This window comes from Carassius auratus, chromosome 32 (genome assembly GCF_003368295.1).
Source record: "Carassius auratus strain Wakin chromosome 32, ASM336829v1, whole genome shotgun sequence".
NCBI lineage: Eukaryota > Metazoa > Chordata > Actinopteri > Cypriniformes > Cyprinidae > Carassius > Carassius auratus.
In genome coordinates this window covers 7,537,009-7,558,223 of record NC_039274.1, presented here as the reverse complement: position 1 = coordinate 7,558,223, position 21,215 = coordinate 7,537,009, and the positions used below count along the sequence as shown (strand labels likewise).

Genomic DNA, 21,215 nt, shown 5'->3' with positions numbered 1-21,215 from the left:
CAAACACCACACATCTTGCATGCAGACTTCAAATAGCACAAAGGATTTTACGTATTTTTGGCCAAGTAGGCCAGCTGTAAAAGGGAGTTTATACTGACCTGAATTAGACCAGCAAACATGCCGGCACTCTACAGTAAACTCTGCTGTCCTGTTCCCAGCTCTCAGTCAGATCATGCTGTTTGTTGATGGAATGAACGGTGTTGTGAACCACAACGAAACTGTACAGTGGCTGTACACACTGACTGGCAGCCTGGTGAGTGACAGCAGCACACATATAATCACAGCAACTGTAAACATTCACCGCAATGCATTATTATTTCTGTTTATAGCATCGTAACATCAGCATCGTAACATCAGTGCATCGTAACATCAGTGGTTGTGTATTAATGCACCTTGACATTTTAATACCACAACATGCCAGCCAAAATAAGTCAATAGATTCATGTTCAAACTTTTAGTGTATGTGATAATCATTTGATTCCTGAGGGCTGGATTACATTTACTGTACATTAACTCATTAAGCAAATGCTTATCTGCTAAATTATCCAAGCCACTTTGGATTAAAGAGTCTGCCAAATGTGTAAATTAAGAAAAGAAAAAAAAAGAAAAGAAATGCTGTTCAGCAAACCAATAAGTTCATTCTTAGGCAATATAAATTTTGAAAAAAAAAAAAAATATATATATATATATATATATACAGTTGGCCAGAAAAAAAACTAGTGCAGTACCAAAATCAAGTATTTTGATCTTCACAGATTCCAGATTTTCAAATAGTTGTATCTCGGCCAAATATTGTCAAAATACATCAATGGAGAGCTTATTTATTCAGCTTTCAGATGATGTTTAAATCTCAATTAAAAAAAAATTGACCTTTATAATTGGTTTTGTGGTCCATGGTCACGTATTACTATTGTGGGAGAATGGTTTGCCAAATCCTTCACAGAAATGTTTATTAATAGGTACTTGATATTGAAATGGCTATAATAATCGGTCTGGGGCTTTTGTGCAATCTTTTCAAGTTTGGGCCCTTTGAGTTTGCATCTTTACAAATTTAAAATATTTATGTATAGTTTTGGAAGTATCTTTATGTAAAATTAGCGTGAATCTGTTGACATGAGATTTGTCACTTTTTTTACTGTAATTGATTCAGTCATCTTAAGCATCAGTTTGAGGTCATTTCCTTCTGCATGATATCAAAGAGGAAGTGAAAATGTGAATCGAGTAAATGAGTAATCAACTATCAGAAATAAACCACCTGAACCACTTTTTTTCAAACACAAAATACTAGTTGTTACTAAGTTATTGTATTAATGTTGAAGATGCATGTTTATTTTGTCATCACAACACACTATTGTGTGCAGAACCTAAATGCATTAAAAAGATTATAACTGAGCCTTATTGAGGTTTGATACTGCCATCTTCTGTAAGAGGACAGTAAATACGGCCTATTTGTCTCTTTCTCTTCAGTCTCGGCTGGTTGTGAAGACAGCTCTGAAGTTGCTGATAGTGTTTGTGGAATACACCGAGTCCAACAGTCCACTGCTTATTCAGGCTGTCACTGTTGTGGATGGGAAGAGAGGTTGAACACATTTAATTAAACATTCTCTCATTACACTGATATCCTCATTCCATCATGTGCCATGAATTCTTTTTTTACAAATGTTTTTGTTGTTGTTACTAAGAGTGCACTTTGTCTCTTTCAGGAGTAAAGCCTTGGACGTATCTAACAGATATCCTGTCAGAGAAGAATGGATCAGACACAGAGCTGCTCGTCTACACCATGACCCTCATCAACAAGGTAAAACACAGATTAGACATATAAATCTTCAAACCGTGATCCACATCAGCACTGTGCTGAGCCTCAGTGTTCTTGATATGGCTTTCTCCCTCTGGCCTCCCAGACTCTGGCTGCGCTTCCTGATCAGGACTCATTTTATGATGTGACCGACTGTTTGGAGCAGCTAGGAATGGAAAGGATAGTCCAGAAACGTATGACTAGCAGCGGCACCGAAGGTGAACTTAAACAGCAGTTCATCATTTATGAGGTAAACTCCCAGTACACCTCAAACACTACACATTTAAACATATACATGATTGTTCAAAATATGGTGTTGGTATGTTTTTTTCGTTTTTTTTTTTTTTTTATAAATAAAAAATTTAACTGATCACAAGTGACAGTAAAAACAGTTTTTCATTTTATAAAAGATTTCGATTTCAAATAAATAGTTCTTTTGAACTTTCTATTAATCAAATAATCCTGAAAAAAATAGCACTGTTTCCAGCATAACTTTCAACATTGATATTAATAAGAAATGTCCCTTCAGCACCAGAACAGTCGGCAAATATAACAATGATTTTTGAAGATTCATGTGATATTTAAGACTAATGGCCGCTAAAAATTCAGCTTCAGGACTACATGTTGAAATTACAGCTTTAATTATATTACAATAGAAAACAGTTATTTTAAATTGTGTGCTATTACACAATTGTCTTTACCGTATTCACAATAAAATAAAAATGGCCTTGGTGAGCTTGAGACTCTGCTGTCAAAATCATTAAAAAAATCTTTTAAACAGTAGTGTAACTCTACAAATAGTGAATGATTTCTGTGTTTTGTGTGTTATGTAGAATGCCCTCAAGTATGAAGATGGTGAGATGGATGAAGGGCCACCAAATGTCCGTAAAGACCGAAGGAAACTGACCCCCAGCGAGCAGGAGGGCAGGAGGAGCCGGCGGTCATCTTCTCACAATCTTACAGAGAGTTCCTTTCGACCAGCTTCCCCAACTGTGTCAGTCTCATCTAACAGCCCTACCCCAGGTATCTTCAGCAGTCTCTCTCCGCCCCCTGTCCTTGTACCTTGTGCTATCCACTGAAGGGCCTGTCTCACACATTCAGCATCTGCACATTGTCATTTCAGCTAAAAGATTAGAGCTTTCACACTTTACTTGAACCTTTTGTGTTTCAGAGGTGATGCGTACAGCCTCCCCTCAGCTGTCAGATTCCTCCTTTTCTCCTGTTTCTGGCAGTCATTTGTTGACCAGTCCCTCCTCTACGATCTTAAGCTCACCCAAAGCGACGAATGGAGCAGAGTCTGCAGCCCCTTCTGAGCAAGATCTCAACTTGTGAGTATTAACAGTTTGTTGTGTTTGTATGCATTCTTACACATTCATAAACAGATCGTATACTTATATATACTTATAAATATTTTTTGTATTACTATGCTTTTCCGTAATCAAACAGAGTGAAAAACAGTAAGGATATATTGAAGTATTTTCAAATGGCAATGCAATGTTTCTCCACTGTGAGGCAGCGTAACATAAGCAGACCTTCGTGACACTGTAAGAAAGAAATCTTTCATTTAGGATGATAAAAAACATTCCTTCTAGATTTGTGTTTGTTCGTTTAATGCAGATCTGCAACACACATGAGTAAATAGCATTACATTCTAGTTACATGTATGCTTAAGCTAGTGAATATCAGTTTAAGTCTTCAGTTTGCCAGGTGTTTCTGGGTTTTGTAGATGGGCTATGTGAGAAGTTTGGGTTGGCTGCTTCTCCCAGTTTGCCCAAGTCACAATGTGCTATTTCGAGTGTTTCCTTTGGCCAAAGTGAAAGGTCTTACAGAGTCAATAGTCCTTTCGTATATATGTGGAAAGTGAATGTTTTATTTGGGAAGCTTTCTTCTTTGCGTAGCACTACAGGAATGTTTTCTAGCATTGGACAGGATGTGTTTGGTCTTAAAGGTCCAGAACTGGGCTCTCTTGATCTGAGCTTGTGTTTTCCTCTAAATGTTTCACCAGTTTGATGTGATGTCACAAAGGAACGTGACCCGTCACAAGCACAGGAATGAAATCCGACAGAACAGCAGTTTATATTTCGTAAGATGCGATCAGTTTAATTGCATATGCCTAGTTTTATGCATATGCATAGTAGGATGTAAATTGCATCATTTATAAATGAATATATGTAATACATAAAGTTAGCATTATTTCTGAAATAGTTTTTGTAAAGTTTGGTTAAGACTGGTGATCATTCGCTTTTGTGTATCCTTAATTGTTAACAATTTCTATTCATATCCATTTTCTTCTTCTAATTTAGTACTGCATAATTTCACAATGGCTCTGGGTGGTCGGGACTGTTTCTCTGATTCTTGCTAATGTTTTGGTCCTGTCAACATATTAACCCTCTGTTTGTCCATGTAACCCCCATCACTGTTCCTCCTCTCTCTCTCCACTTCTCGGTCCTCCCTCCCACAATTCCTCGGTCATTCACTAGGGGGCGCTCTTTTATGAGTCAGTACATAGCTCACATGGGGATTTCTAGACGGAGGTTAAAAAAGGAGAGGTCTATAACTGAAGAAACCTCAGGCTTCTCCAACAGGTCTGTATCACATTTACATCACTTTCTGCTTTGAACCTGTGACTAATTGTTTGATGTTTGTTGACCTTGTCCTGGCTACTGATCTGAGGCCAGTTTAGAGCTCATATTATATTAGAAGTAAACTGGATGTTTGATTTTTAGGTCAGCAAGCCTTCAACAATAAATTAATCTCATTTCAAACTTTTCTGAACTAACAATAATTACAACTCATGCTCATGTATAAGTTTTTTTTTTTTTTTTAAATGTGTCTTATTTATTACCTGACAGCTGAAGGTGCAACACAAATATAAAATGTGAGCTAGTGTCCACACAAAACAAGACTACAGAATATAAATATGACATAATAGCACTCTGAACAAATGGTGGCAGGGATGCTTTTGCAGTGAGAAATCGGCAGTTGCAGGAGAGGATTATTGTAGCACTCTAAAGAAGCCCTGAAAGCTGCTTTCTGGAGCAGAACCGCAGAAGAAGCCTCTCGCCGCTTTCTGCTCACTGTAGCCATGATGTCAGCTCGTCTGCGAGATGATCAATAAAAGTGCTGACTCTAATGAAGCAGCAGGAGGATTCAAAGTGATCCATCTGAAGAAACCTCACATGTTAGATTAGCAAACTGCTGTTACAGCTGGCCAGTGCTGATAGTCATTTATTAGTTGATGAAATTCTACTGATTTAGTAAGTAATTATATGAATTGGTAGCATTCATGACTATATTACTGCTACTTTTTATTTTTATTATTATTATTATTATTATTATTAAAGATGTTTTTTGTAGTTGAAGGACATTAATACTTCAGAAAGGATGCATTAAATTAATCAAAGATTACAGCAAATCGTTACAGAATTTGTTTTAAAAAAAACGTTAAATAAAATAAATGCTATTCTTTTGAACTTTCTATTCAGAGAATCCTGAAAATGTATCTTTTTTTTTTTCCAACAGTAATAATAATAAATATGTCTTGAGTGCCATTTCTGAAGGCTCATGTGATGCTGAAGACTTGAGTAATGGTGAAAATTCAGCTTTGCCATCACAGGAATAATTTACATTTTAAAATATATTAAAATAGGGCGGGGGAAATATTGCACAATGTCTGTGTTTATTGTAATGGTAGTCTATGTAGAAATTAACATTTACCAAGATTAATAAATCCTGTAAAGTTGTTATTCATTGTTAGGTCATAATATCAAATCCATTAACATATGTTAGCCTTATTGTATTGTTTTTCTTAAAGGAGCTGTTTCCTTTTAGATCCAATTAGATGTTGTTTTTTCAAACAAAACAATAGTGTATTTTGAAGTGGCACAGTGACACATTTAATGACATGCACATTCTTTCTGTGTTTGTGTATGTGTGGAAATGATTCACATGAAACTGCCCGTACTGCGCTGTAGCATTTAGCTTGCACTAACTAACTGTCTCTCCACAGAGCGTCTTTCACAGAAACAGACTCTCCTCAGGAGCTCCCTTCCCAGACGGCAGCAGAGAAGCCCAGCCGGACAGAAGGAAAGCGAGTCTTCAAGTAAGCAAGCAACTGATCCTGTGATAGGAGGAGTGAGGGGATAGAGATGTGAAGGGAGGTGTAGGTATGAGAGAAGGCAGGGCATTTTGGGATGAACTTGAAGGTCTCGAAGGAGCAAAACAAGGATGAGTTGAGCCGTTTTGAACAATGTGATCTGTGACAAACAGCATATATGGGAATCTACTGTGCTAACTGTGCAATTATAGGAAAATAGGTAAGTCTTCAGTTTTTGAGGTCTCAACAAATATTGAATTTATTAAAAGTGTTGATGTACTTTATTGTTCTCTTAACTTATAACTTTAAATATCAGGGATTGTGACACTGAGGATTAGTCTGATTATTTTTATTAAGATTAGGTGTTTCTTTTGTCTTTCTACTTCTACTCAAATGCTCTTTGCTTGAATTTTAACTTTGTAACAGATTTGCTTTCTTCAATATGTTCTTTGCCTTTTTTTCAGTTTTTGCCAGTTATCTGATTTACCTATCTTGCTTTCTCTCTCTGTCTCTTTTTGTGTGTATTCTCTCTTTCCGTCTCCCCCTGCATCTTTCACTCCTCTCCTCTCTTCTCTCATAATATTTGGCACGTCTCCTAATCTCTTCCTCCACTGCCGTGGCGCCCAACATTCCTGCGTTTTGCTTCTCTCTCCTTTTACAGACAGCACCAGGCAGACAGTGTTTGGTGAGTAGCTGCAATGTGGCCAAAGAATGTGGCTTTTGGAGGTGCTAGCACTTTAAATCATTGTGATGCTTAGTCATTTTGGGGAGACAAAGTCATACAGGGAGGGATGGAGGAAACAACTACTGGCTGGAAATTTTAGAATAAATTAAATCGATCCATTATATCTGCCAAAGACTAATCCACAAAAACAATATTCGAATTAAACGAATGTTTTAATAGATATATTTAATGCATGTTTAACTTTTAAGTTTTAAATTAGAATTTTCTTTTTCTTTTATTGTTTGCAATGCTACTTGGATATTTATGGTTTCTGATAGTTCTGACATAACATTAGTGCAGAATATTTATCAGAGTTTAGAAGCGAGAGTTACCTTTTTATCGCCATGAAAGGACGATAATTCTTTTCTCCGTGGCCTTTTCCCCCTCATTGTCATTCTTTATTTTCTGTTTTCCGTCATGGGAAAAATAAAGTTCTTCTTTCATCTCAAGTTGCTACTCAAAGATGACTTTATCTCCTGTCTTTTTATGGGCTGCAGTCATATCCCTGTTCATGGAAAAATGTGCTATTATTGAAATTGCCAGAAGAATCCATAAAGCAGTTTTTTTCAGAGTTTTAAAAGCTATAGTTAAACCAGATGTGGTGTTATGTGAACCGGTTTTTCTAAAAGTATTTTCCATACATTTAATGAGACTTGTGCAGTGTAGCTAACAAGAGTGATATGAGCAAAGTGTGTAAATTGCAGTGTTTCTCTTCAGTCCAGAGAGTGTGAATAGAGACTTGCCGGTTCTGAGGAATTATGAGTAAGTATGCAGCAGCTCTGTATGATTACAGGCTCTCTTTCTGTAAACATCAGCATGCGGCCAGGTGTTTGGGGGCTAACTCAGCTGCTACACTCAGAAACTGAGGCTGTGTGAATATTAATCTTTAATTTGGCTACTTATTTTTTATTTAATGTAGTATAATTCTTATAATATGAAGTAAGTTTTAATGCAGTGGCATTGGGTTTAACAGTTGTATCTATTGCCTTTCTCAGCAAAAGACAAAAACCGTATATAGATTTCATCATGAATATGTCATTCATGGGAAGCGGTTTATTCTTGGCACACAAGCCTCAGTGTAACTGACAGTTCTTCTGGTGCATCACTGTGGGGAGAGCCAATGCTTAATCAAACCTGATCAGCACGGTGGTTATTGAAACAAGTATTCATGCAGAATATTTGTTTTCTACATTTATCGCAGCTTAGAAGTAAATTCTATTAGAAATTGTGGGAAATAATTAATAGGAATAATTTATATGGTGATGGTGGTGGTGGGCTTTGTCTGACACAGGGCTTTTTATTGTTTTTAAAGTGCATTTATTTATTATTCCATGTTGCTTTCCTGTACAATATTGTTAATCTGTTGTGTCTTTGGGAATATAACCACACGGTATTGAACAAGTGTGTGATAACCTTTTAAATATAAATATACAGTAGTCAACATTTAAAGTGGATCATAAAAGTTCATAAGTTGAAAAGAATGGGTATTGTTTTAGGACAACTTTGATGAAAGGTTTTGATCCACTTCAAATGTTGACCGCTGCATATATTTTTTGGTAACACTTTATTTTAAGGTGTCCTTGTTACTTGTACTTACTATTATAATAACAGTTAATTGTGCATATTTACATGAAAGTGATCCTAACCATATAGTAACATGTAGTTAATTAATATTACTCAGTACTTAAATGTATAATTACACTGTAACAAGGATACCTTAAAATAAAGTGTAACCATATTTTTTGTTACTGTACTAAACAGAAGAAAATTCTGGTTAAACTGAAAGTATTTAATCCAGCTTAAATGTAGGTAAATTTAGCCTTTGTGATTTGAACTAGTTTATGGTTTCACTGTATTCTGCAACTCCTCATTTCAGAGCAGGTGTACTATATATAACTTCTCCTCAGAATCAGAACACTTGTGTTCCCAACTGTCCGTTTACAGCTCAGTAAATGAGTGCTGCTTCTCTGTTGACTTTATAGAGACAATTTCTTGCGTAGTCTGGCTGCATCCCAGTGGGAGAAGAAAAGGAAGCCATATGAGAGACCTTCTCCAAGCGAGAGTGTGGCGTCTGCAGATGTAGAGGCATCTACTGAAGCCGAGCAGCCAGTCTCCAGCTCAACCACTGCAGGTGCTGATACCCTGACCTTCTGTTCCTTACTGTGTCAAAATATGTGCAGATTTCTTCCTTTTCAACCGGATGCATTCCATCTCTCCTCCACTGCACTTCTCTTTTTGTTCTGTTGTTCTCTTCCTCTGTGTGTCTTTCTGTCTATCAAGACTCCAGTCATGATATCTTAATCTCTCTGCTTTCCCCTGATCAACGAAGCTTTACTAAACCCGAATGCTTATGAGTGTGTAAGCGTATTTGTGGTAATTAATTTGTCTGTTTGTGTGTGTCCACTGTCATGAAGAATTACAAGCTAGTTTACACCCCTTGAGGTTATTGCACATACTGTTAATTGCCAAGTCTTGAATGTGGAACTTTCAGCAGCGTTCTAATTGTGAAGGTTCTGACTGCTTTTTGGAGCTGCACACTTTTAATTATTGCTTGCTTGTGTGTCATCTGGTTTATGCCCAGCACAGATAAGATGTTGTCGAACTTGATTAATGTTGTAAGGTTGAGAGGATCTTTTTGTGTTCTTCTGGAATCATGGGTCCTGCAGAGCTGAATGGTGCTAATTATGTGTCAGAGAGATGATTGATTGTTATGGGAGCAGAAATGATACTTGCACAATGACAACTTCCAGTCCACATCACTGCGGCATCTGAGAAGTTATATTTCATCAGAAGTTGAAACACTAAAATATTAAAACTGAAATAAAAATAAATTCAAGCTAAACAGATACTAATTTTTTATATTCAAAATAAGTTCAATATGACAAAAGCACATAAAACAGCAACTTGAACTTAATGTTTTAAAATGAAAACAGAAATTGTAAAATAAAAGCTATTTAAAATGAAATAAATTCCATAATAGTGTATAAATAATACTTAAACAGTGCTATTAACATCTATGTTAGTTCTTATGAACTTCCTGTGGTGACTGTGTGATCCTGGTTTAACAAACCCATTTTCTCAAACCAAGAAATGTAGATTAGCAGCATGGACAGAACTGTCTTTTGGATATTAATAGATTGCTTCACGACGTGTCACATATTCACAACTGTTATATGAACTTTTGTATGGAATTATATAAAGTTTTTGTATGGTTTAGGCACTGCTAGATCTTTCTATGTGAGATTGTGTTTTTTCAGTGTTTCCCGATGTGTCTTGCAGGATCTTTTAGTGGTCCGGACTTGACCAGGCACACCCTGGAGCAGCCAGAGGACACAACAGCAGCCCACAATGAAGCAGGCAAGAGATTCCATTCCCACCACAACCCTCCGTCTCTGGCCTTCATGTCACTCATACTGCCTCTCTGCCCACCTATGACATGAACAAACATTTTGTCTTCCACATACCTAATTCAAAGCTTAGCCAGCCCTCACTCTTAAAGTGCCCCATTATGTCATTACGAATACTGCAGTGTGTAATGTAGCTGTATGTGAATAATGTAACTGCAAAGTAGTGAAGCCGAGGTAAATAAAGATGTAAATAAAGTTATTGTCTCTCATATAAAATAATCGACTCTGAATCACCTAAACGAGTCGTCAGGAATTAGAATCCCATTTCCATGACACTGGGTAACACATCTGCATAATGCCAGCCTATATTCGACGTTGTCCGGCCACAAACCACTTGATCCACCCTGAAACAGTGTTGCATTTCTGTGTGGAAGATGTCATGTCGAGAAGAAGCTGTGTCCTACGCTGTGAAAGTAAATTTGTTTTATGTTCACATACATTTGATAAGGCTTCAAAGAATCAGTGGTTGACATTAATGTTTTCAATGGTATCATAGCAGTAACGTTACAATGCCAGTCTTTTTTGTGTTCCAGTCATTTTACTGATGACTAAATAATCAATTAACTTAATTAGACCAGATTACTCCACTAAATCATAACGTGCAAGTATGATAAATAATAGATGTTTATATTTCCTCTCGATCGTTCAAAATACACTTATTACTGTATGTTTTTTTTTTTTTTTATCTTGCATGCATGTAAACCTGTTGTAGGAGGCTCACAAGACAATATTAGGAAGGAAGCTTAGAAATGGCATAATAGGGGCACTTAAAAAAAAAAAAAAGTAATGTGTATTTCCAAACACTTGTAAGGCAGACATGGCTTTTTAATTTAATGAGCAACTATTTTCTTCTAATAACCATCTAATGACCCCAGTAGGTGTTTTAACCTGGTTTCTGGCCACTGAAAATCTCTGACACTGAGCAATAGTCACGCAATAGTTCTGTGTGAGGGCTTCTTTGGAAGTCAAGAACTTTATTTCAAGCAGAAATCTTCAAAGTGGAAATGTTTGAGAGTGATTCCATCTCTTCCTCTAGTGGCCGTGTTCCAAATGACACAGCCACTAACAGGCCTTTCTTCCAGGGAGTATAAATTAGCTGAAGTAGAGGGCAGAGATGTAAACTGTTTAGATTTTGAGATGGGGATCTCCCCTTTTTGGCATGTTGAGGTTTTTGGCAGTTAGCACTACACTGCTGTAAGACCTCAGTGGAGTTACTGTTGTTCATCTGCACTGGGTTACTGAAACTAGAGGATGGTAGCATGTGGGAACAACATGGTCTGTGCTTGCACTGGGGCATTTTGAAGGTAGGATGTCTCTTACAGCCTGCAGCTGTTATTCTGAAAGATTATTGCTTAACCACAGTGCAGATGGCAACACTGTTATGCTGCATACTGCATACTTTCTAGGAATTCACAATTTAACAATTCTGACCAGTATCAATAAGATGATTTATTTTCATGTTACGACCAAAAACTCATACATGGCCAATATTACAATTCTGTACTGTTTTCCTTCAGCACTGAAAATGTTTTTATTTTTAATTTTTTACAAATGGTTCCTTTAGGAGGTTTGCAGCGTCAGGGCAGTGCGGCGGAACAGCACAACACCCTCTCTAATGACAGGAAGTTCATGTTGGATATGCTCTACTCCAAAAACAACACCTCTGGAGGCCTAAAAAGTCCTAGTCTGGAGAGTGCACTTGAGGGCAATGGGATCAGCAGTATGGCCGGACGGCTCTCAAGACTGCAGTCTCACACTTCTCAGCCCACAGAGGACACATCCAGGCGGGCGGAGCTGGAGAGCCTTGAAGGAACTGCTCAGGCCGCTCGTGCCAGGCTAGTAGAGGAACAGAAAAAGAAGCTGCATCCACAAAACAGTATTGAAGCGGAGACTCATTCACAGAGTTTAGAAAAGACAATGATGACACCATTATCCAGGGGTAGTCAGGATGCCTGGGAGAAGCTGCAGCCCAGCTCCAGACCCCTGCGGATTAAAGATCTTGACTTCTCTGATCTGATGGAGGAGGAGGATATCGATGTGCTAGATATAGACACTTTTGACACCAGCTTGCCTAATGGAGTCCCTCCACCCCCTCCTCCAGTGCCAGGCTCTGCTCCCCCACCGCCACCACCCCCTCCTCCTCCTGGACCTGCTAGTCTGGCTCCACCCCCTCCTCCTCCACCTCCTGGAGGTTTGAGTGTGCCTCCTCCTCCTCCAGGACTCCTCCCTCCGTCCCCGTCACAAGGAAATGATCCGGCTTTTCTAAAAAAACGGAAAACGGTCAAGCTGTTCTGGAAGGAGCTCAAGCAGCCAGAGAGTCCCAGGAAGTGCAAGTTTGGGCGGGGCACAGTTTGGGCTTCGCTTGATAAGGTTGCAGTCGATACAGCTAAGCTGGAGCACCTGTTTGAGTCCAAAGGAAAGGACCTTCCAGTAGCAAAGGTGAGACAGGCAAACATTGTTTTCCTAAGATATTAAAATTCTTTAATAAGAAGAATTATTATTATTATTATTAGTTTTTATTTTTACAGATTTATCCTTGCACATTTGTATGCAAATACAGAGAAGGACTACAATCTTATGCCTCTTACATAAAGGGACAAGTAACAAATAGAGCATATGTTTGCCAGACAACACAAACTGGCAAACTTAAAATTATACTATTCTGAGTTACACAAAAAATTACTATTTACCAGTTTACTAAAGCCATTTAACTACTAAAAGATGATAGCTCACCTCACTGATGGAGTGCTACTTTTGAATACTGTATATGGATGAATAAATGTTTAAAGCTACAGATTTTTTATAGTAAGCAAGCAAGCAAATTCATATATATATATATATATATATATATATATATATATATATATATATATATATATATATATATATATATATATATACACAGCACATTTATAAACAACAGACGCAGCCCCAAAAGTGCTTTACAAAAAAAAACAAAAAAAAACATTTAATATTAAATACAACAAACACAGTTTATTCAAAATTTAACGAAAAAAAAAAAAGTTATAAAGTAAGACTTATAGGTGGTAACTGATGAATCTGACCTCACGTGGAATGGGGGACTGTTCCAAGGTTTGGAACCTACCACAGAAAAAGCATTTAAAAGTTTATTTAAAATTACTGCGAGGAAACGTTAAAAACAGTTGATCTATTGATTTTTTTACATTATTTTTTTATTTTATTTTTTTAATGGCCAGTGCATGCTTTAAATAGTTTTATCCTGTTCCTACAGAAAGGTGCTGAGACCAAGAAAGCAGCAATTTCAGTGCTTGATCCTAAGAGGAGCAATGCTATCAACATCGGCATGACTGTTTTGCCTGCTGTACATGTCATCAAAAGTGCCATCCTCACCTTTGATGAGTTTGCCATCAGTAAAGAGGGCATTGAGGTAATGTAGCAGTAGTAGCTCATTTCATTTGTTTAAAGGGATAGTTCACCCCAAAGAAGAAAATTCTGTCATTAATTACTCACCCTCATGTCGTTCCAAACTTGTAAGACCTTTGTTCACCTTTGGAACATAAATTAAGATATTTGTATTCCGAAAATGAATGCCTTACAGGTTTGGAACGACATGAGGGTGAATAATTAATGACCGAATTTTCATTTTGGTGTAAAACCATCCCTTTAAACATTCCCTCATTTATGTTTTAACCATAAATATCAGATCATTTATTTATTTTTCTTTATTTTTATAATTCATGCGAAATTAATAAAGATTCAGATGTTTAATTAAACAGTACAAATCTGATCTACCTGTAGAAAATCCTGACCATGACTCCAACAGATGAAGAGAAACAGAAGATTCAGGAGGCGCAGCTGGCTAACCCTGATGTACCGCTGGGAACAGCAGAGCAGTTTCTGCTCACTCTCTCCTCCATCAGTGGCCTTACAGCCAGATTACAGCTCTGGGCCTTTAAACTCAACTATGAGACCCTGGAGAAGGTCAGAGCCCTATGACAATAAATCCTCTTTTTATACTAAGTTTATACTTAGAATGAAAATCTGTTTCCTCCAGTGGCATGATCATAATAAAAGGATTAAAGAGCTATATAGTTATATGTTGCTATATGTTTGCTACTATATGTTAGTACTAGTCTAAGTTAAATTTCCATGCAGAGGTGGTCATTTAATACTCCACAACAGTCCTGTTAAAATATGTTTTTAGGGATGCACCGATACCGACATCAGTACTGAGCTCCTGTACTCGTACTCATTATAATGCCCCGATACCAAACGCCGATACCATACAGCATGTGATAAGTACCATAGAAGTATCAGTATCTAGCGAGTACTAAAAAATTTATATCGGTTCATCCCTATCTGTTTTAATGATCCGTTTTAACTAAAAATAACTGTTATCTATTTTCTAAAATGCAATTGATTCCTGTGATGCTACGCTGAATTTTCAGCAGCCATTACCTTATATTCTTTGTTAATTAATGAATGAATAGAAAGTTCAAAATAACAGATTTATTACTATATCTTTCGAAAACAAAAACTGAACCCAAATGTTCTGTAATCTATTTGTAAGCAGTAGATTATTGTTGTTATTTTTATATGTAAGTCTGATTGGATGAGCTGCATTTGAAGCGGTTGTAAAAACTGCTCATATACACATCTAATGCTGCATTGCTTGGCATCCCAAAGATATACAGGTAATGGATTATATTAATATGTCAATGCATTGTTTACCTCTATTATAATTAATGTATGTAACTGTCTAAAGATCAATGGTGTATTTTGTGATATTGCTGTTTGTGCCAGTGTGCTACAGTATTACGACTACATTGAGACTATTTATTTATTTACTTTGACATTTAAAACACACACATTCACACACACACACACACACACAATTAAAGGCGAATTACATTATGTCTGATCATTAGACTCTGACAGTAGGAATTTAGTCATTAAATCTTCTTCAATTGATTTCTGCCGTCCTTGATTGGTAATGACTTTGTGTTTAGTGGGGCTTTCATTACCAAATATTAATTCACAATCTCTCTTTCTCTGTCATTCTTCTATCCAACACACACGGATGTTGCAGGAGATTGCAGAGCCTCTTTTTGACCTGAAACTGGGTATGGAACAACTTGCCAAGAACAAAACCTTCAAGCGTATTTTAGCAACACTACTGGCCATTGGAAACTTCCTCAATAGCTCCAGTGTAAGTGCTCCATCTCCTAGGAGCAGAGTTACCTTTACAGCACCTGTATTAAGAGCACGTGCGCCAATCTGAAGCTTGATGAACACATGTGATTAGTCAGAGCAGCTCTGTGTGCTAATATCTTCATCTTTTGCTTTTGTCTTGTGTAGGATAAGATATGATCAAGACCCAACATGGCATGTTTTCTGTGCTGTAGTATGTCATGACCTCTTGAACTCTGCAGTTAATGACTGTTCAGAGCGTGATGTCCTTTAATTTGTGCCACTCGATTTAATGAGTAGCTGTCTTAATGTTTTTCCCACCAATTGCCAACAAATCTAATGTATAAGTTCATTGAATATCACATTATGACTTTAATTGGCACTTCTTGTGTCTCTGCAGGCTAAGGGCTTTGAGCTCAGTTATCTGGAGAAGGTTACTGAGGTGAAGGACACCGTGCACAGGCAGTCTCTGCTTCACCATACCTGCAATTTTGTGGTGGAAAACTACCCAGATACGACAGACCTTTACTCCGAGATCTCATCAATCACACGCTCTGCTAAAGTAAGGGACTCAGATGCTTCTTTATATGCATTTTTGATTCCTTTGTTCTGTTTGTCTTACCTTTTAGATACATCCATGTTCAACACTATTTATTCATTTTAGGCTTTTATAGTAGCTGTTTTTTCTTCAGCACATCTTGTAAAAGTTGCCATTGTAATTAATGAATAGACAGCCTGTGTACATTTTCTCTTCTGTTTCTCCATTTAAAGGAAACTATGTAAATAACACTGTTCATCTTTATATATCACCACTGCCTCCTCTCTTTTCCCACAGGTGGATTTTGAGCAGTTGTCTGAAAACCTGATTCAGTTGGAGAGAAAATGCAAAGCATCTTGGGACAACCTTAAAGTAATGGCCAAACATGAAACTAAACCTAACTTGAAAAACAAAATGACAGAATTTCTGAAGGACTGTACTGATAGGATCATCATCCTGAAAGTAGTGCACAGACGCATTGTTAATAGGTAAAACACACACACACACACACACACACACACAAAACTCACTGTAATCCATTTTATAATTCAACATGTTAAACCATAAGATACCAGCTTCATTTGGATGTTTCCCATAAGTTTATGAGCATGAATAACGGTGTCTGATTTTTTTATTAGGATGAAGCGGAGCATAATGTCTATTAACTTCTACTTCCTTCACATTGCAGGTTTCATTCTTTCTTGCTGTACTTGGGTCAGCCTTCATACTCGGTGCGGGACACTAAAGTAACTCAGTTCTGTAAGATCATCAGTGAGTTTGCCCTGGAGTACCGCACCACCCAAGAGAGAGTCCTCACCCAGAAACGCAAGCGTGCCGTCCACCGGGAGCGCACCAAGACCCGGGGCAAGCTGATCACAGAGGTGAGGAATGAAAACTCTCGAGGGAAATCATGAATTCATGAACACTTATTTCATTAATCTTATACCATCATGTATAATGTTTTAGTCTTTTTGATATATCTATTTGAATGGTTATTGCTTATTTACTTCCAATTTACAGATACAGTCTTAAGATTACACATATCTTGTAGAATCTGAAAAAGTTAGTAAGTTTAACCAAAAAAAATGAAATAATAATATTTACAAAAAGTGTACTTATTGCTCGATTCTTAAATGCTGTGATATTTCCTGGGTGAGCCACGGCTTTTATATTTTGTGATAGTTGTTCATGAGTCCCTTGTTTGTCCAGAGCTGTTGAACTGCCCACTGATCATCAGAAAAATCCTCCAGGCATGAAAATGTTTTTGAATACGATTAGAGTAAAGTGTACTTATTCTGTGTGTCTTCTGTAGGCCAGTAATAAATGGGGGGGGGGGGTATGCTCTTTAAACAAAAGAATATTTTTTTTTTTACATCTTAATCATTTCTGTGCCATCAATGTCATTGCTAGACAAAACCCAGACCATGGTCCAGATCCAACTATGGTCCACCTCTAAACACCCAATTTTATAAAGATAAAGGATTTAGCAGGCCCACCATGTCACAGGGCCTGGGACAATTTGCTCACTTGTCCTCCCCCTGAAAACAGCCCTGATCGACATTATGCCACAAATGTTGTCAATTCAGCCTAAATAGTATTGAACTCAGATCGTTAATTTGAAGGAATGAACCATTTCATGGCCCTGTCCACAACCCCCCTCTATCACCCTCGATCGTCAGTTTAGTAGATGGAGAAAAAAACATTACCAATAACTAATTATGCTATCTTTTTTCTCACAGACCGAGAAGTTTTCGGGAGCAGTTCCACAGCTGTCTCTGGAGGACAGCCCTTCCCTGGTTTCTTCAACAACAGAATCAGAGCCAGCCCAAGAGGAGCATGAGAACATGAAAAACCTGCTCATCGCCAACAATGACAACAGCAAGCTGCGAAGGAGCCGCGCTGTACGAAGTAAGATACCACAACAACACAAATACAGGTGAAGCAGTTTAGACCAGTGTTACTCCTCCTGCTCGGACCTATACCTTCCTTTAGAATTTAGTTCCACCCCTTCCCTCGCACACCTGGTTTAGAAACATTCATTAGTTGATCCAGATTTGTTTAATTAGTCACAGAAGTAACATCTCCAGATGCAGAACTAAGGGCTCCAGTTTCAATAATAATAAAAAAATAAAATAAATAAAAATAAAAAAATAAAAAATCAGTTATCAAACTTTTTAAAATGTCATATATTGTAACTGTTTGGATGATCATGATGATCACTATTATTATTATTATAATTATTTAAGTTTTGTTTATCAATTTGGGATCTTTTATAGAGATTCTAACCACTAGTGGTGACACTTCTCCAAGTCATGAAGGTACATCATTTGGAGCATGGATGTGTGCAACGATAAAGAAATTGTACAGCTTTTAATATATGTTAGAACTTTATAATTAACGAGAGCATTAAGGTTGGGTAATTTGATCTCACAGAGGGGCCTTATGACTCTGACTGTGCTCCTACTTCACCAGTAGACAGCCAATCAGCACAGGATGATGATGATGATGATGATGAAGGTAGAGCTACTGCACAGGCTGCATGGAGTGGGTTTGCTCAACTAACAGATTTATTATGAACTAAACTGATTTTCGAGGGCTGTCAAGACAGACATGGGAAAACCCTGGATGAATAAGCCACTGATTCAAACTTTGCACCCAACTTTGTATTTGCCTGAATATCTGTGAACCTTTGACAAATGACAGATTTTCATCAGCTCGCTGAGGAGTAATACCAGCCTCATTCATTTTAACGCTTCCTTTGAAAGGTCTTGGACTGGTTTTTGAAGTAATTAAGCAAAGTAATGACTGATCTAATGTCATTTCCACACAGGTTTAGGCAGGCTTAGTACAAACATGTCTGTAGCCAAAGAGGACAGCGCCAGCTCACAGGACGATGCCACAGATGAGATCATGGATCGTCTGGTTAAGTCTGTCACCCAAAATCCCACAGAGAGGGCGTCTAGTCCTAAAACACGCAAACGCTCACGGCTTAACAGAAAGTCATGTAAGTACATTGAGACTGTCAATGCATTTTTTATTTCTTTTTTGACCACTGATCTTCATAACCACTTCTGAGTGTTGTTTTAGGCCTAAACCTGGGGAATGAGATTAAGGATTTAGTCACTGTTTGCATTCAACTCTATCTGTCTACAAAACACAATGTAATCTGGCTTCAACCATTGCTTAACATTCAAAAGCCCTTAAATCTCCCTGTTAGATCCATGTTGTACCACCTCTTTACTTCTGCTTGTGCCGAATTTAATTGCCAAACATCTCAGAAATCGACACCACAGAGAGCCTTTTGTAGGGGATTCTTGCAACTGTACTTTTAAAAATGGAAACTGAAAGCACACAAACCTCCAAACTTGTAAAAATAATCAGTGCAGCTGAGACTTTTAAGATTTATTTATAATATGCCGAAGCTGTCTGTGGTATACTGGTATATAAAGCACAGTTGATTTACCATTGCTTTGCACATTTTCGTGGGAGAAATCCAGTCATTTCTATAGGAATACTAATTCACGAAATTGGGAATTTAACATGAGGGAAAGATTTCAGCAGACTTTGCAACAGGGTTCAAGTTGGTAATGCGAGTTTGCCGTGTTTACCAACAGAGAGCTTCTTGTTTTGAATGTAACTTCTGTGTGAGAGGTGCTTCATACATCACTTCATTATTGACAATAAAAAATTACTCTTTTTGCCCACAAAATGTTGCTAAATATTTGATAATTTTTCTGCAGCTTTACCTTTATAATTTACATTTATACAATTGGCAGATGCTTTTATTTTAAAGTGACTTACATTGCATTCAAGGTACACATTTATTAGTTCTTGCGACTCAAACCCATGACCTTGGTGTTGCTAACGCCTTTCTCTACTGTTTGAACTACAGGAAGCCTTTAACTTTTCCATTCCAGAGCATTTTAGTTTATCAAAAGATTGTGTTCATGTGTGCAAATAGTTTCTGTATTATTTTGATTGTTTGACACTGAGTTGCATGCTTTATATTACAGTTTAACATGAAGTGTTGTGGTTTTAATGGTGTGCTGTTTGTGTTTGCAGTGCGGAGGACTCTGAAGAGTGGGCTGAGTGTGGAAGTGGTGCAGGCCCTTGGCCTCGGCAGTACTAATGGGAAGGTCTGAAGCTGGTAGCTGTCATGTGGGGGAAACTGTAGCAGGGCAGCAATGAGGCCATAAGGAGAGCTGCACTAATGACAGGAAGATCTGTGATGAAGGGATGTTCACTGACATTTTGTGGGATGCCTGCAACTAAATCTGTCTGCCAATCTGAACAATTCAGTGGATGAATCATGTCCTTCCAGCTGAAATACAAATAGCTGCACTACTGAAAGACCTGAAGTGTGTGCATGATATCCATTAGACATATGTGTGATCCTGGGTCATAAAACCAGTCTTAAGTCACTGGGGTATATTTGTAACAAGAGCCAAAAATATGGGTCAAAATTATTGATTTTTCTTTTTTGTCAAAAATCATTAGGATATTAAGTAAAGATCAGTTTCCATTAAGATATTTAGTAAATTTCCTACTGTAAATATATTAAAACGTAACTTTTTATTAGTAATATGCATTGCTAAGAATTAATTAGCACAACTTTAAATTAGATTTTCTCAATATTTCGATTTGTTTGCACCATACATCAATGGAAAGTTTATTTATTCAGCTTTCAGATGATGTAGAAATCTCAAATTTCGAAAAATTGACCCTTATGACTGGTTTTGTGATCAAAGGTCACATATCATGATTTGATTGGTACAAACTTTAATGGCATAGTATTAAATAACAGCCCATGTTTACCGATGGAGAATATCTGCATATAATAGGATCTAGTGACATGAAATGCTTAGTTTGACCAGATGCACATATTATTTTGTATAGAGCCTTACATTGCATAGATTGGAGCACAATTTATCAGTCTTAGAGATGTATGAAGGATTTGAAAGGTTTTAAGTTACAGAATTTTTTATTTTAGCCATATCTGTTAGAATGGCCCAGCTCAAAGTTAGGAACATGGAAACCCGTAACAGAGAGTGCAATAGGGTCTAACTCTAACACACTGGTTTCCTGTGCCCAATAATGAAGCTGATCCCAGGAATAAACAGCGCTGTCAGTAATGATTGACCAATGAAAACTCCTTAGTCTTGGACAGGGTTTAATTTGTGTCTGGAAAGCTGACCCATGTGCACCTGGGTGATGTTCAAATGGATATCCTGACTCTTGATTAGAGAGCACATAAACTAGGTCACATGTTTGGTTTTCTTTTATTAATCAGAGAGCTTTCTTGATTTTGTTTGTGGATGCTACAACACAGCCCTGTATTCTGCTGTATCACATTTCTCCAGATATTTATTATTGTGCCGTTTTGATGTGTTCAAGTTTAACCTTTTTAGTTCCATTTTTATGATGTTATAAAATGTGTGCATGGATGGACCACTCCGTTTCTTGCTGAAGAGAAGTCTTGCGTT

At 37.4% G+C, this 21,215-nt stretch overlaps 1 protein-coding gene across 6 annotated transcripts in view; it reads left to right on the top strand.

Annotated features, from left to right (window-relative positions):
• LOC113051492 (FH1/FH2 domain-containing protein 1-like) overlaps positions 1-20,245 on the top strand; it is a 41,059-nt gene extending 20,814 nt beyond the window's left edge. The window contains exons 6-27 of one of the 6 annotated variants that reach the window (XM_026215277.1): positions 159-253; positions 1,468-1,579; positions 1,704-1,798; positions 1,902-2,045; positions 2,629-2,818; positions 2,967-3,123; positions 4,276-4,380; positions 5,805-5,897; positions 6,553-6,576; positions 7,333-7,377; positions 8,598-8,746; positions 9,895-9,972; positions 11,587-12,461; positions 13,276-13,431; positions 13,803-13,985; positions 15,094-15,213; positions 15,595-15,756; positions 16,030-16,220; positions 16,421-16,613; positions 17,472-17,640; positions 18,563-18,736; positions 19,795-20,245. In XM_026215277.1, the coding sequence (XP_026071062.1) occupies positions 159-253; positions 1,468-1,579; positions 1,704-1,798; positions 1,902-2,045; positions 2,629-2,818; positions 2,967-3,123; positions 4,276-4,380; positions 5,805-5,897; positions 6,553-6,576; positions 7,333-7,377; positions 8,598-8,746; positions 9,895-9,972; positions 11,587-12,461; positions 13,276-13,431; positions 13,803-13,985; positions 15,094-15,213; positions 15,595-15,756; positions 16,030-16,220; positions 16,421-16,613; positions 17,472-17,640; positions 18,563-18,736; positions 19,795-19,874 (3,590 nt within the window). In that variant the 3' untranslated portion in view covers positions 19,875-20,245. The remainder of the gene's footprint in view (positions 1-158; positions 254-1,467; positions 1,580-1,703; positions 1,799-1,901; positions 2,046-2,628; positions 2,819-2,966; positions 3,124-4,275; positions 4,381-5,804; positions 5,898-6,552; positions 6,577-7,332; positions 7,378-8,597; positions 8,747-9,894; positions 9,973-11,586; positions 12,462-13,275; positions 13,432-13,802; positions 13,986-15,093; positions 15,214-15,594; positions 15,757-16,029; positions 16,221-16,420; positions 16,614-17,471; positions 17,641-18,562; positions 18,737-19,794) is intronic. The other 5 variants (XM_026215280.1, XM_026215278.1, XM_026215281.1 and 2 more) reach the window with 5 other exon arrangements.
• The last annotated feature ends 970 nt before the right edge of the window (positions 20,246-21,215 follow it).